Raw genomic sequence first — 16,523 nt, forward strand, 5'->3', positions numbered from 1 at the left:
GTTGTATCTCCAGAATTCTTTTACTGTCCTGTGAAAATCAAGAGTAAATTCAGACAGAAGGCTACAATTCCTAACCCCCAAGTTCAGACTTCCCTTCATATACAACATTTTCGTCACATTTTCAAAATTATTCACAAAATAGATGGATTAAAAAAATTACTAATGTAAAGACTTGGTCTCTTTATCCTTATTGTTGGTTTACTATAAATATTAACTTTATCTCATTGATGTTAGCTACTTCAGAGGAAGTTCTCCTGGTAGCATTTTGTGTGAGTTACCAGAAGCCACAACTTTCAGACCTGTTGTTAAATTCTACTTCACAGTCATCATTCTGCTTTTTTGGTTTAATGTGCTGCACAGAACTACAGTATAACTGCAGTGGTACCCAAGCTATTGCCAAATGGGCAAAGACATGGAAGTTCTCAAGACTAATTGCAATTAAGTAACTATTGAACAATGGACAAAAAAGAGTTATTACTTGTCAACGCAGGACAGAAAGGAAGAATATTTTTTGTAGTTATTATATAGAAAACTCTTAATAGGGAAACAATAGGAGGTCATAAATTTGTATTGCTGGAAAGAAAGGCTATGGTGAACAGTATTGACCAAAAATTATGATGGAAAGAAAACTGTACCTTCTTATTTTGGTTCACAGAAGCTGAGAATTTCAGGGCAGGTGTTTTAGAAACATAATGACCTATGCAATTTTAAATTTTTTTATTTAGAAGTCAAAATACATTATTCACAGAATCACAGAATGGCTGGGGCTGGAAGGGACCTCTGGAGATCACGTAGTCCCACCCCCCCACTAAAGCAGGGTCTCCTGGAGCAAGCTGCACAGGATCACAACCAGGTAGATTTTTAATATCTCCAGAAAAGGAGACTCCACAGCCTCTCTGGGCAGCCTGTTCCAGTGCTCTGCCTCATTTAAAGTAAACAAGTTATTCCTCACATTATTTTTGTAACCATGTGATCTTATTTCCCACCAAATGCAGATTTAAAGAACATTACCTCTTTGAGGATTACATCTGTAATGAAGGAAAACAGTAAGAGAAAAGGGAAGTGAGGAATTACCTCTTCCACAGGTAACACTGCAGGCTGTCCACTCTCCATACTGCCAAAAATACTCTGGCTCTCCAATCTCATTCTCATTAATTTCTTCTTTGCGTACAGTGTATTCATACTCGATTCCAGGGTTAGTTTCTTGAAAAAGCAGCTGGAGAGAGTGGTGTTTATTAGTGGTTTAATTAATAATCTACTGGTCAAAAGCTTTCAAAGTGTGAAACTGGAATAATTAAAGCTGCCCATAAGATCTGCTACCAGTTCAGAGAAGCAGACTTGCAAAATTTCCACTTCTTTGTTGACAGTGGCATACATGAATTTTTCAAAGATACAGCTGTTTACCATGCATTTCTGCAAATACAGGTGAGAATAAAAGGGTCACCATAATTGGTATTCTACTGACTATAAGAAAAGATAATGCAAAGTCCATCCAAAGCATCCCTATGCTGCTGATTAAGAGCTATTGCCTATCCCCATTATTAGTTATAATTTTACTACCTGCTGAAATAGCTGTTACAAAACAACCTCTGGGTCAGAAAATTACAGATGCTATTCAGACACTGCTTTAATATTATTTTTCATTGTTTCTGAATTAAGAAAAAAAATTTCCAGCTGAGAAGGGGTACTCAAGAAATTTACCTGAGAGGGAGAAAGTAAACGTCATTAAGGGGAAAAAAAAGACTTCAGCCACAAACTTTTACTCTTCTTCCCAATTGTTCTAAAAGTGAAGTCTGAGCACTCATTAGTTTTGTTTTCTCACCAGACATTCAAAGTGTGAAAGTGGTCTCCCATCACACCTCTAATACTTCTTTTGTGCATGGTGGACACACATGCAAACAAGCCATGAGAGACACTTCCAAAGATCAAAAGGCCAATTCCAAACTATTTTCTCAGAACTGACAGAAACTGGTTATGTGTAAGTCAGAATCCATAAAGCAACATGAAAGAAACAAATCAGCCTCTGTGGATGTTAAATGGGTCAGTTTCACTTACCACAAGCTATTAACCCATCTATATAATGCTGTATGTTTTCTTGCTCTGTGTAAGCTGTCACTGTTGTCAGCTGTCCCTAGCTCTCACTGTTCACAGCTTCACATCAGCTCCCTAGCTCCCTTTTTGTGACAACTTATTTTTCATCTGGATATGGTTCACATCACAGCCATGGGTTGGTCCAAGAAGTTTGGGCAAAGGACTGACCAACTAGTGGCAGCACAGGATTATATCAGCCTTTAACAAATATTGGAGTACTATGCAGGATTTGAGTTCTTAGGCAGGATGAACAACCCTCAAAAGCAAAGTGCTTATTTCTCTCCAAAACAGCTCAACTGTTTTTTTTTTTTCGAGACAGCACATTAATAGTGTTTTATATACCAATATACGTATTTTCCCACCCCCAGCTCCAGAGCCCCAGCACATTCTGCTGCCATGCAAGTTAGCAGGTTCTGCTCCTGATTTCCTCTTACCTGAATCCATATTGATTCATTGGTGGGTCCTGGAGCAGTCAGATTTTCTAGATCCCCTGTTCTGTCATACTGAAATATTGTGCCTGCCACTTTGTATTCACCATTCCACTGGATGATAAAGCCTCCATTCAGGTAGTATTTTTCTGGGTCTTTGCTTCGCATAGCAAGGAAATTTCCTGATTCTGTAACTTCCATAACTTTGATTCCCCTTGCACCTTTTGGAATTAGCCCAATATCAACATATCCTAAAGACAAGAAAAATTAATGGAGGTGAACAACAGAAATGTCACTGCATTTTACTTATTTGTAAGATGATTAAAACAACAGCTTTGCTTGAAAAAATACACAAATGTGCTGTCACAGAGCTTGTATTTCAGTTTGTTAACAGGGTGACTTTCCAAGCCAGGGTTTCTAGTATCAGTTGGGGAACAGTGTTTAGGCAATGCCAGTGGCATTTATGAGGGATGTGGAGATGAATGACTTTCAAGGCTGTGCCAGGGGAAATCTACTCCACACATGAGCATCAACATTTCCATAAGCATGCCCAAGGGCTCTGGCATACTGTAATCTGGAGAAATGCCAGGGAGTTCCTGCAAGTTAACAGCCTGTTGTGAGAAAGGTTTTTTTCAATTTGCAAAGAACATTTTCATCTGTACACAATGTACAGGTGTGCACAGAATTCCATGTATCTTCTTTTAAGCCATTTAAATTCTCTGTGACTGTTTGCCCTACAACAACAAAATAATGTTATTCAAATGCCTAAAATTACTACTATAAATTCAGCACTTTTTTGTAAACTACCAATCTTCATAACAAAGTTCAAGGGCTCTTCATGGATAGTTATTTGTTTAGGGATTTTTGGTCTGTGTGTTAAGAATGACCCAAAGCATCTATTACAGAATTTTGTTCACATCACAGGCAACATGTGACACCAGACACTGTGCTTCTTTACAGGAAGCTGCTATTGTTGTTGCTACTAAATTGTAAAAATAGGAAGTTCACATAGATACTTGAACACGAACACAGGTAGCTTTCTTGTTCCTGCCCCTAGCTGAGCTCTAGAAATTAGACCAATAACATTGTTACAAGCTGGTCCACTGGGAGTGTGAGCTGCATTTTGTGCTGGTTTACTTCAAGACTGGAACATGACTTCCCCAGTTCTCATCACACCTTTCTGAGGTCATGAATTAAATTCTTAGAGTCACATCCTGTTCACCTTTCTTGTGAAATGAGCTTTTCACCTTTGATTACTCACTCACATGAGTGAGATAAACCACACTGGGCATGCTAAGCAATCTTCAGTATCAATGTTCTCCCACCAGAACTATTTATGTGCTGTACAACAACCTGCTGCTGTAAATAAGTGCCCAAGAGTCTTTAACATCTGATTTTCTTTGCAGCTCTTTTGGTATAATAAATATTGGTTAAAATATCCTATGCTGATTGTGGTGCAAAATAGAATCTGTCCACTTCCGGTCTTTCCTAATTAGATGGATAATATATAACAATGTATATGGATTTCCAGTGATTGATGTTTAAGAAGGAGCATTTTCTGAATGTTACCTTCTGCAAGTCTCTTTGACTGACTGTGGAAACTGAAACAGTTTTTTTCTAAATTAATCAATTTTTTCTAAGTGAACGAAGTAAGAAAATCTGGAAGCTCACTTCTATTATTCAGGAAATCAGTGGTCTAGGTCTACTGTAAGTAACCAAGTCTAATGATTCTCCCAAATGTTCTATTCATTCAGTGAAGAGAAGACATGTTACAAATACAGTGTGTGATTATGTAACTAAAGGCTTGATTAGAAGGCATACTTACAACCAGGACAAATTAACACAGCATGGAAAATCTTAATTATGTCACATCCTGGCAGCTTGGCTTTGAAATGTTGGTGTCCTTTTACAGTAGGGTTGGGTTGGTTGGTTTTTTTTTCTATTTAATTAGAATAACATTTGTTCAAAACGCAAAGCATAAAAACTATAAGACAATTAGTATTGTATTGCAACACAAAAACCTGTATATCCTTTCAAGATTTTGCATAGTTATTTTTGTCTGAATCACCTGCTGCTGCTCATAAACCTTATTTTAAATTGCAAATGTCTGGTAAGGTAAGTCGTTCAGTTACATTCATTCATATCATCTTCTGCCTTCTCCCTGGCCCTCCCCACCAGCTAAATCACTTCCTGATTTCCCAGAGCCTCTTGCTGATTCCCAATAAACATTATCTGATTTTGAAAGGAAAGCTAATCAGCAGCAATCTTTTGAGCTTGTCACTCAACATAGTAAATTTTTGTTTTAAAATTCTGTGGATGGATATTATGGAATTGTTCCTGGTTATGTGGTTTCATTTGATAAGGATCTAGAGATCCAAGATTCAGTAACAGTCAAATTGTCAGCTGTCTTACCTACACTGGGCTCATTAAATCCTGGAGCAACCTTATTGTGGGTGCTTCTGCACACCTGTGAATTGGCAACCCTCAGATGCTATTAATCCTTCCCTTTTTAATTAAAATTAAATCTATATGCTCCCAAACCAGACATGAACAAATTAATGAAACCTTTGCTGTATGCAGAGCTCTACAAGGACTGAAGAACTTGTTTCTCCTTTCCAACTTCAGTGAGCAAAGAATAGTTTTACTCAGGCCATTAGCACAGCACTGCAAATCAAATGATGACCAGATCTGACTAGGCACAGAGCATGCACTTTTTCTGGCAGAAGCGTGATTCACTCATAACATGATAACACTGATTCACTGATTCACATGATAACACCCATTTACAATTTCCCCTGCAGATAATCACTCAGTTTTCAACAAGAAGCACTTTCAATCATTTTTACGTAGAGAAATGATTTCAGCAATGGAAGAATTTAAAGAAGGAATCCAAATTACCAAATCCTTCGCTTTGATTAAACATCATCTTCACTGTACGACAAGCAGAGCCATCTCCCAGGCAAACTCCACACTGGTCTTCTGTTGCGTTGGAATTTATCTCATAATCACAGCCAACAGCCTAGAAGGAAAAAACAGTGTCAGAATAAATGCAGCCTCCACAATGAATTGCTCAGAGCTCATCTATCACTGCTCTTCAGAGCAGGGGAGTATATACCCTGTATAGTGTATTACACCAAGGTGAAAAACAAACCAACGAACAATAGCAATCACCACGTCACAAAACATACAGTAGTGACTGGTCACTTGAGACACAAATGTGCCACCCAAATGGCCTCATTATCTGGGACTGGCCACTATATCTAAGACTTGTGTCTGCTTTCTTATGTCATAGAGCCATCCACAGGTTCCTGGGAATGCAATGCAGTAACAGAACTGAAATCTCTGCCAGCTTTTTGCGGCCATCTCACAGCAAAGGACCTCTACTACAGTCAACTCCTCTGGCAAAGAGAAACTATTCAGTAAGCATGAAGTTTTACATTAATGACTCTCCAGCTTGCCAGCACAGGGGCATAGGTCCAGACACAGTGGGTCAAGTTCTAGCAAAAACTAATTTTCCAGTTTATGCTTGCTACAGGAAGAAAGTCAGGCTAAAATGTACTCATCCTGAGTCAGGAAAATACTTCTTTGCCCAACCCAAAAATTCTGTACTCTAATGTCTTTAAATTTCAACAGAATTTGCATTTCGTTTTGGGATTTTTTTTCTGCCTCTCTTCAAAAACAGACAGGATTGCAGAACACAGCATGAAGTCCAACACTTAGTGTTTGTTATTAGCATCTAAGATACCTGGAGGCCTGTGATGAATAGCCAGAAGCCTGGTAGTATGTCAAGGTTTTGTCTTGGTTTGAGATAGGGGATACAGTATCATAAAATCACCTCAAAACCCATTTTCTCAGCTGATTTTTCTCAAAATAAGCTTTCAGGTGCTATACTTGCCAACCTGTCTAGCACCCTCTTGATGTATGAAAATCTGATATATGAACCTCTTTCGACGTTGATCTTATTTCACCTTCAGTACATCAGCTACTGTGTATTTCTGGAGGATTCTGACAAGAAAATCCATCTATTAGACTAACCCAGGTATACAGGCTCCTGCATTCCCTAGTGTTTTTCTATCATTTTCAGCTTAAGAAATACCTGAACATTTGTCTAAGTGCCAATGATTTAATGAACAATTAGAGAAACTGAGAGAAATGGAAGAAAGGCCTCAAGCTACAGATGGTGCCAAACTGCATCACTTAAAAGATTCTGAAAAGAGATACATCTATCACTTTCTGCCAATTCATATCCAGCACATTTCACACCAGCTCTGAAAAGTCAGAGCCATGTTAAAGGTTCTGCAGCAGCCTTAGCTTCTCCCTCCTTTCAGCAAAAGCCACTTTGAAAAATTGAAATGTTTTGTAATGTCTTGCACACACTTATGAGCAGTACAGAAGGTTACAGAGATAACGATATGTTAGCAAGGTGACTAACTTTTTGCATCCAAGTATGCAGCTATTTGACCAAGGATGGATTTAATCAACTATTCAGAATACACAGATGCCACTGCTACACAAACAGGATGTTTCTTTATGTTTCCAGGAGTTCAGATCTGTCTCTTCACCAGTTTATCTTTAACACTTCCTAATAATTTAGAGAGGCTGAAGTGTTGCTGTTTTCTCAGTGATGCATTCCACAGTACATCTACTGTACTATTAGTACATCTGTTAATCATCTGCAAACAGGGAAGTCATAGTTATCTGGCTCATTATTAGACCGAAGAAATAATAAGACACTCTGGAGAGTCATCGAATTTGAAGTTTATTTTCTACACTATGCACATATATCCTTGAACAGAAAGGTGGGGAAAGTCTGAGGATGAAACTCTTGCGCTTTGTGCTTTCCTATTAGAAAATATGATTAATGACTGCTGGGAGCTTGTATTTTTAACTTCTCTAAAAATTACTTGTCTTCAAATTGTACATTTTTGCCAAATTATCATTTTCTGGTAGAAAATTCATGTTTTGGAAAAGGTTTCTGTCCTTCTTTATTTACTGTGCATTCTTGTTTGAGAGGCTGCACACAGAATTAATTTATCTATTTCACACTGTCAATCAGATACTTTCAAATTAATATCACTGAGCATATTTCCCTTCCAAGTACTGTGGGGTGTAAAAACCCCCAAGGTTTAACTAATTAGTTCTGATTAGAACAGCTGCAGCCCTGGCTCTAACTGAGATGGCAGCAACACAGTATCATCCCTTCCCTGCCTTTGGGATTGGCAAATCTGTGCTTCTGCATGGGCTGTACTCCACCAGCTCAGACCTTTCCCATTTGATGATTTCCTTTACCAACAGGTCTGTGGCATCAAAATATGGCATCACTGTGATGTGAAGGGAATCCCTTTGTCCCTTCCAATAACAGCAGCAGAAGTTTGTATTTCACTGTTCTTCTGATATATGAAACAGTTTGTATCTGATCAGACATGAGCTGTACCTACACATGCAACATTCCTACACATTCCCGGGGTTTTGGAATACTCAAGAATGAGGTAGGGCAGACAGTTTACTCTGCTATAATAAATAAAGCCTTTGCTTTATTCCTCAGCCCTGGGGTGCTGCTGGTGCTGCCATGACCTTCACATATAACAGCAGGGCTTCATCTTACAAAGCCATTAAAAACCATCACAAAGCAATATTCTCATGTCTCAGAATAAACAGCATTCATTTACTCCAGATACTTTAATTTCCATGAACTTTAATTTCCAGACCATGTTTTCCTTTATTACTCCAGTGAATACCACATTATTTTTGCCATCCATTAGAATAATTTCAAGATGCGTCATTCTTCTTTTTACTTGCCTTCCTCATTATTCTTACTCTTGTGGATGCATTTTCTAAACATACCTCAAACTTTCCAGAAGATTAATATGACCCATTAATGGGCACTTGCAGTCCAGAACTAGATGACATTTGAGGTCCATTCCAACCTGAACCATGCTGTGACTCCATGATGAATTTCTGACAAACAGTTGCTAAAGGGGTTCTGGAGACTAAGGCAGGTTATAAAGCAGGAAAGAATATCAGCAGCAATTAGGCTCTGATTTTTTTTTTTACACATATATGTCCTTGTGCACTCTTTGCCTGTGAACCGTGCTGTGTTACAGGAACCACTGTCTGCCATGGCATGGGCATCACAACTTAGCATCCCTCCCTGCAGCACTTTGCCATTGTCCCACTCACCAAGAGCCCTTTCTAATGCATCTGAGATCAGCTTTGTTTCTGGTCACAGCACACAGTGCAGAGGCAGATGCAATGACCTGAACTGCCCAGCTGAATGACAGAAGGAGAAACAATTTATTTCCTGCTGCTCAGTGACTAAAGGGAAAACAGCCAGAGATATTGGCCTTTTTCCATTTCCAGAGGGAGAGGCTTTTGTGTCAGATTGGCAGTGGGAGGCAGATAAAAAAAGTCCTTGCTGTCACTGAAGGGTATACCCTTGAAGGGCACTGCTTGAATATCCATTATGTGAATGCTATAGTGAACTTTAAGGTCTTCCCTCCCCTTGTCTCCCCCGCTAAGTCTTCAAATAAAGAAATCATGTTTACTTCATGTTGGCCATGACATTGCCTTGAAGGGAGAGAAATGTGTCCTGATGTCAGTAATTTATCTTGTAATTTTTCTATATGGGTCTGAATCAAATGTCTTGTTGGACTAGCAGTGGGAGGAGAAAGCTGAACCATAGTGCGAAGCAGTGAAGTTGCTGCATAAAAATCCAAGTTGTGTAATCTGCTTTTCAGTAAGAGAAAAAAAATGGTTCCTTCCCTACTACACAGCTGTGTAATTCTCCAGTACAATGTCAGTCTCTCACAATCACAACTGTGAATTACCACAGATTTGCATGACTGAAGGTCACTTAGGCCTATCAAAATTCTGTGCAGGAGATGAATGGCTGTTAGAAACATCAGAGATGTTTCCAGATCCTCCACCCTCAGCATCTGCACACTCCAGTGCAAAGAACATGTAAGCCTTCAATTTTAGATGATGTGATGGCTTGTACCTAATCAAAAATCCCCATTATCAGTGCCAAACAACCATACTCTGGTGGCAGTATCTTCACTCATTAACACTGGGGGAACAACTGACTCACCTAGTAAGAATTAACAGTGCAGTTGTGACGTATAATTTAAGCACAGAAATATAGGCTATGTGCTTTAAAGATCTCCCAAATAAAAGGGGGAAAACGACAATTGAAAAATGAGAGCTAAGGCACACAGTAAAATATAAACTAGTCATAGTATAGCTTGATGATTTGAGATTAAGTTATTGACAGATCTTATGAGATCTCCTGACAGAACTTTTCTTCTAAGGATCCAGCTACTTTATAGGCCAGGCCTTCAAATGAGTTAACAATTTTAACTTGTCTTTGATTCAACAAGTTCTAAAGGAATACCATGCAAACAACACCTCACTGTAAGCCTTCCTTCAGCACTGATGCACAGGCAGCACTTCCAAAAAACTAGGAGATACTGGATAAATTAAAAAGACCAAGTGAATCAGTGGTCTGTCTGTACTTACTTCTCACTTGAGGATGCACATTGTGGCTTTGTCAGGCCAGCTAGGAAAGCATCCAGTATACCTCTCATGGCTAAAATGAAGCATCTCAATCCACATTTAACCATTAAAGAAAGACCAGTTTCTCTGACAGCTCTGAAAAAATTCATGACAAACTGCAAAATCAGACTAAAATCAGATGAATTTAGAAGATGAAATTCTTTTTTGGATCTATCTATCTTGTTTTGACATACCCAGTAGGAAAACGCTGAACTCACTTGATAAAAAATACCTACTCTACATGCCAATCACACGTGAGCAATTTAGACAGTGGATCTAATATCTTATTAATTTAATATTTTTCTCAATTTCAGACCAAAGTGAAGTGTTAGTTTAGTACTCAGGACAAATGTGAAGTGCTCTTGTGAGATACAATTCTGAAAACCAGAATAGCGCTTTAATGCTTGTGAATGTCTTTTCCGTATAATTAGCAACATGTTGCAATCAAACTACAACAATGATGTGCCAGACTAATTATACTAAACCCATTTCCAGATTTATTCTCCAGGACCTGTAATGTATCTATTGTGTTCAGCTAGCTGGAATCAAACACCAGCAAATTAGCTGAAGATACACGAAAAAGCTTCTCCTCAGTTGTTGTGCTGGGTACTATTTCAGATGAAAGCATGCTAACCTTCAATACTGTGAGCTATCTGGGTTATCTATTCAACATTTGGTCTCATGTTGCATGGCTATATTGTCCATTCTGTGATCCTGACTCCAAATGAATGTTTGCCACGAGATGTGAAGCAGCAGTCACCATGTGCAACACTGACAGCATCTTGCAGGGAATTCCTCAGAAACACTTTGGGTCCACAGAACTGTTAATGCTGAAGAGTATCTGGGCTCTACAAACTGCAGCTAGATTAGCTTCTCTTTCACCTCTGATCTCCCAGTTTGGATTAATTGAGTCTTGCTATCTCTAAAACAGGTATAAATCTGAACTGCCACAGGCAAGGTATCAATACAGAAAGCATATGGAAACTAAAATTAATCACAGTGACCCCAGTCCAGCTGGGCTGGAAATCAGAAAATGAATGTTTCACAAGGACAGCCTTTCTGAGTTTGGTAACTGGTCTCTTCCAGGTGAAGGTCAAAAGCACTGCTATGGCATGCAATACCTACTATATGTTTCAATATCCTAAAGATTTTATTCATTCTGGCTTGAACCATTCAAAGCCATCATAGTTCAAAGGTCCACCCCGGCTCTCAGCAAAGTTAAGCAGCATCTCTTCACTATGAACTTGATTGAGGTCTTGGTAACCTTTCATAAATGCAAGTATTGCAAGGAAAGATTAAAACACATCTTTTATTACTGGTCTCTGATGCACTGTCATTCTAATAAAATAAGTTTAAGAAGAGGGTGTACCAATCATCTATTAAAAATGTGAATTTTCCATCACTGGAAGTCTTTAAGAAAAGAATGTGAAAAATATCAAAAAAGGAATATAATTTTTAAAGGGATGAAACAGACAACTTCTTGAAGTCCCTTCCAGTTGCATTTTTATACCATTAAGTGGCTTGGGGCATACAACTCCCATACTGGATAAGCTAATATAGTTTCCACAAGTCACATTCTTGTTTCTAAATATGCTAAAAGCAAAAAAGCTATTAGGCTTCAAGGAGATACAGGACAAACCCTCAATCTGAAGAAATAAACCACAGATGTAAATATATCCTCCATAAGAAAAGCACTCATTTTATTTATAAGAAAGTAATTAAAAGCAATGCTAAGATTGTGGAGGTTTCAGAATTTACAGAACACTCCTTCAAATGCCATATAGACACACACATCATCCTGAAATCTGCTACCAACACACAGAATAGGCAGAGACCATTATACTTATTCTTCAATGCACAACATCATTGAGCCATATACACTGTGTTTGCCCATTCTCTCACTGTATAACATTATTCAATTCAACGTTGTAAACTAAAATAATTTTTACTGCCCTCAACTGCAAAGCCCTATTAAAAGACAGCTCAGAACAGCTAAACGTGTATAATTAAACCACATTTTCATAAAAAACCCCACGGACAGTGGTGACACCAATTACAACCCTAAAGCTACAATACTTTGTGAAAACTTCTAATCAAAACCAGCTTTTCTTGAACCGATGTTTTAAAATAGTGGGAAAAAAACAGAGGATTTAAAAGGCACCAAAAGTAATCAGCAGTCAGTCAAACAGACTCATTAAAAAGGTGGAAATTACACTTATGTCTACTTTGAAAGCTTTTGCTATAAACTCACTATAAAAATGTGATAAAATGGAGTACTTGGCCTTGATCCTATCAAAAAAATGGTTAAGCATTTTCCCATAAAATTAAATTGAAGAGAAAGAAACATGCAAACATACCCAATACCTTACACATGCCATTAATACAGATATCTCGGCTGTGCCTTCCTTCAAAGCAAGGAGTGCCATCAGTGACTGCATCAAGCATCTTCTCTGAAAAATGGCCATCTACTGGGCGGCAGTGGAGCTCACAGGGGTTTGCTGAAAGGAAAACAAGAACACTCTCTCAGAAAACACGCCAGCAGGATACTGAAGTGCACTGCACAGGGTCTTTGCTGAGCCATTTGCTCACTTTCCCTGCCATCTGCCAGAACTGGCAGAACTAGAAGAACTGAGCAGAGCCAGGGTGACAGAGGCCTGATAAATAGCACTTGTGGATTTGTGGAAAGCTGCTGGAGGTCCCCTCACACCTGCGTGCTCTCTGTCACTGGTGAGTGAGGCTGCAATGAGGCCACCAGCTGTGGTGGAAAAAGGGATGGGAAACCAGCAAATCCAGCTGTCACTAGAGAAGGGGTGGGATCACCAAGGAGACTGACAAGAAATTTTCCATCAGCTGGTTACTGAGTAATTTTAGAGGTATTTTAAACTTTCCATCACTGCTGTCAGCCTCTCTCAGAGAGCAGTCAGCTGTCTGCTTCTGATCTTATGGGTCATTCATCATTTTCATCTACCTGTTGGCACTTAATAAATAATTTCAAACTTTTTTTTTCCTGCATGACAACTTATGAAATAGGGATAATATTGCAAGTCTGACAGAATCAGGCTGTTTTCAGACAGATGTCCCACAGATGCAACAGGGAAGAGAAAAGCTGTAGCAAGAGCAACAAGTGGCCTCTGAAACAAGATTTTCAGGGCCTTAATCTATTACATCTATGGAGTAAGAAGAGCCAAACACCAACCTCCCTGCCTCACAGACAATGGCCTTTGTGAATAGGAAATCTTAAAACTGAGACATCAGAGAGACAAAGGACACAAGCCTGATAAATAAATTGTGCGCATGGAAAATGAGTTAGAGCTGAAATTAGGGTAAAAGCAAGGACTGACATAATCCCTGGCTTTGTAACACTCTCTGAAAACTCTGCAGCAGAAGCAGAACTATCTGCCTGAATTAAAAATCATCCACTACCATATTAATGAAGGACACCAACACAAGACTTGTCTTCAGGTTTTGGTCTATTCAAAGACCCCAGTCTCACCCAGCATTAAAGCAATTTGTTCATGCTCAGCAACCTGAAATGCTTTGCTGAGAAAAGCAGTGGGCCTTAAACCCACCAGTCAGCAGTGACTTCAAGGCACCATTATTTAATAATTTTAAAACTTTGTGCTGCAGAGGTGCTAATGCTGAGTGAGTTTTATCCTGTGCCTGACAGAGTTGACAGAAGCTGCTCCCTTGGTCTCAGAGGGATGCAGGATAACTATAAGTCTTCCACATCCTGGTTGATGGATTTATTTTAATCTTTTCCTCCTTTGCTGCCTTTGTTTGTGCCATAGAAAGGACTCTGTTTGAGGAAATTTTTGGTATGAGAGAAATGCAATCTTCTGATAATGCAAATAAACTAATTAATTTCCAACAAAAGGATTTATCCTTTTGAAGGAGGAAAATTTGCTCTCATTACCAACATACACAACACAACACAGTGCACAAAGGTGACTGCAAGTCTTCCCCTCAAAGTTCTTGCAGATTAAGAACTGAATCCTGCAAAGCTTGAGCTTTGGTACTGTGAATCTCATTTGTGTAAACAGAAACTCTGCAGAACTGGTAACAAAAACAAATTAAAAAAAAACAAAAACAAAAACAGAACAGTAAAGGAAATTTAAAACCTTAATGAAGGTTTTTTCCCCTCCTCTTGTCAGTAGAGCTAAAATGGCATCTCAGGTCTGTCACCAATGTGAGCTTCTGGCTTCTCAAACAAAAATACCTTCACAAAGTGCCACAGTGATGAGACCCAGAGCACACGCATGGACCATGGTTACACAACTGGTGGAGTTCCAGCTGATGTGAATTGTGTTCAAGAATATCAGTGGAGGTGGAGCTAAAAAAGTTCTTCAGGCAAGAACATAAAGTTTGTAATCCTCACCAACCCTCAGCCCCTCTGTGAAAGCTGCCAGCCATAACTCCCACCAGTTGTTTTGATAAGAGCTGTCATGGTAAGCAATACAAGTGATTTTAATTCTGCCTGCAGAATTCTTTTTATGGCAGTGTGATTAAAGTGATTACTTTAGTGCTCTAAATTTTGCTTCACCTTGCCTACTTTCTCAATGTGGCATTTTTCTATGCAAAGCACAATATATTTATGACAAGGAGAATCCTACAATTCCAGGTACTCTGTTACCTGCTCAGATAGATTTTACAGAAAGCCATTTCAGCTTTTGCATTTTTTCTAATGAAATATGTCAAACAGAAGTTTGGTATCTGTACCTCTTCGTAGCTGTGCGTTGACAAAACAAGCAATTTCATTGCAGAAATCACCAAACAAGAAGAAGCAGACAGTGCTGGCATACTTGTGCCATAACTATGATGCAGTAAATCTGTAACTCAGAATCTGTTTTTAAAGAAAAATAACTCTCTTACTAAGTCAAAATAAAATGTTAAAAAAAAAACCCACACAAACTTTCATACTTGCAAATGCTTTCTATGTATGAAAGCTATCCTGTTTTTCCTGATTGTGTTAACTGATCTAAAATTAGACAAAATCCACACATTTTTACTGTTTTTCATTCTATATGTATTTTATGAAGACCCTCTGGAAATTATAGGATACTTACTTCTTCACCCAAAACTCAATTATATCTGGTATTTATTTCATTTTTTGTCTGAAGAAAGGCTGGTTAGGCTACCACTGAGGAAATTATACTAGCACTGTATTTGGCATTCACTATCTAGAATTATTTATTTATCTACCTATCATTATTATTTATTATGGTTGAGCACAGGGATCTTGGCTCTGTTTTTATAGGGTTGTAAATAACTGCATCAGAATCAGCCAATGACCTCCAAAACAATGTTTTAATACTTTTTTCATAGAAGAGTTACTTAATATTTTAAACAAAGAACAGATACCAAACTCACACACAAGGGAAAAAATATGTTTCCTGAAATGGTAGAATTGCATTAAGTTCAGCCTTTTTTCTTATTTCAGACCCAAAAATCTAAAAAGAGTTAACTCAGATGAATAGGGGCACTTACTGTTCAGAAGGAGCTCCTTAAAGCAGCTGGTTCAGTTTCAGTTACTTCAGCAAATTCAATTAAATCATTATGACATTTTAACAAAAAGTCTGTAATCCTTGTAACTTTTAGGCCAAAATATACATAAATTCCTGCAACCCAGCATATGCATGAAATACTAGATCCAATCTGTGAGCACTCAGTAATGACCACGTACCTCCACCAGCACAGGGGTGCACAGGCTAAACGCTCCTTGAATGTTCCACTGAGTAGCTGGCATTTAACTCACTCCTCGTTTTCCTTTCTAGAGCAAAACTTGCTTTGCTCAACCTGTGTTTTTCAAATCACAGAATCATAGAATGTTTTGGACTGGAAGAAGTCTTAAGGACCATCCAACCCCCCTGCCATGGGCAGTGACATCTTCCATTAGACCACAGTGCTCAAAGTCCTGTCCAATCTGGTGTTGAAAACTTCCAGGGATGGGGCACCCAGAGCTTCTCTGGGCAACCTGTGCCAGTGCCTCACCACCCTCACTGTAAAGATTTTTCTTCTTATATCTAATCTAAACCTGCCCTCTGTCAGTTTAAAGCCATTCTCCTATGTCCTATCCCTACTAAACCTTGTAAAAAGTCCCTCTCAGTGACTTCCTGACTTCGATGTTGCTCTCCTGTCAACCTTCTTTAGTCTGGCTGCATCCCTCTGCCAGTGCCTTGCTCCTAGCTGGACATAAGATCTTAGCAGAAGTGCCATCAACAACAAGCAGGCCAGAAAAATTACAACCTTTTTTTTTTATGTGGTGTCCACATCTTACACCTGCTGCTGACTTGACCAGAGAAATTATCAATTCCCCAATATATAGAAGATGAAATGGAATCCCAAGCCACAGAACTCACTTAAGGGCCCAGTGACTTATCTGTAATCAGAAAGAAGAAGCAAATCAGCAAAGTTGAGTAAAAATCCTGAAATTTGGGCATGTGATATTTTTCCCCT

At 38.7% G+C, this 16,523-nt stretch overlaps 1 protein-coding gene across 1 annotated transcript in view; it reads right to left on the bottom strand.

The window, feature by feature from the left end:
• The window catches only part of ADAMTS12 (ADAM metallopeptidase with thrombospondin type 1 motif 12), a 141,536-nt gene that overhangs the window by 30,460 nt on the left and 94,553 nt on the right, over positions 1 to 16,523 (bottom strand). The window contains exons 13-16 of the mRNA XM_066569259.1: positions 12,435 to 12,568; positions 5,418 to 5,538; positions 2,526 to 2,770; positions 1,075 to 1,216 (exon numbers count right to left, since the gene is read on the bottom strand). Coding sequence (XP_066425356.1) covers positions 1,075 to 1,216; positions 2,526 to 2,770; positions 5,418 to 5,538; positions 12,435 to 12,568 — 642 coding nt within the window. The remainder of the gene's footprint in view (positions 1 to 1,074; positions 1,217 to 2,525; positions 2,771 to 5,417; positions 5,539 to 12,434; positions 12,569 to 16,523) is intronic.

Source organism: Molothrus aeneus, chromosome Z (genome assembly GCF_037042795.1).
Source record: "Molothrus aeneus isolate 106 chromosome Z, BPBGC_Maene_1.0, whole genome shotgun sequence".
NCBI classification, from domain to species: Eukaryota; Metazoa; Chordata; class Aves; order Passeriformes; family Icteridae; genus Molothrus; species Molothrus aeneus.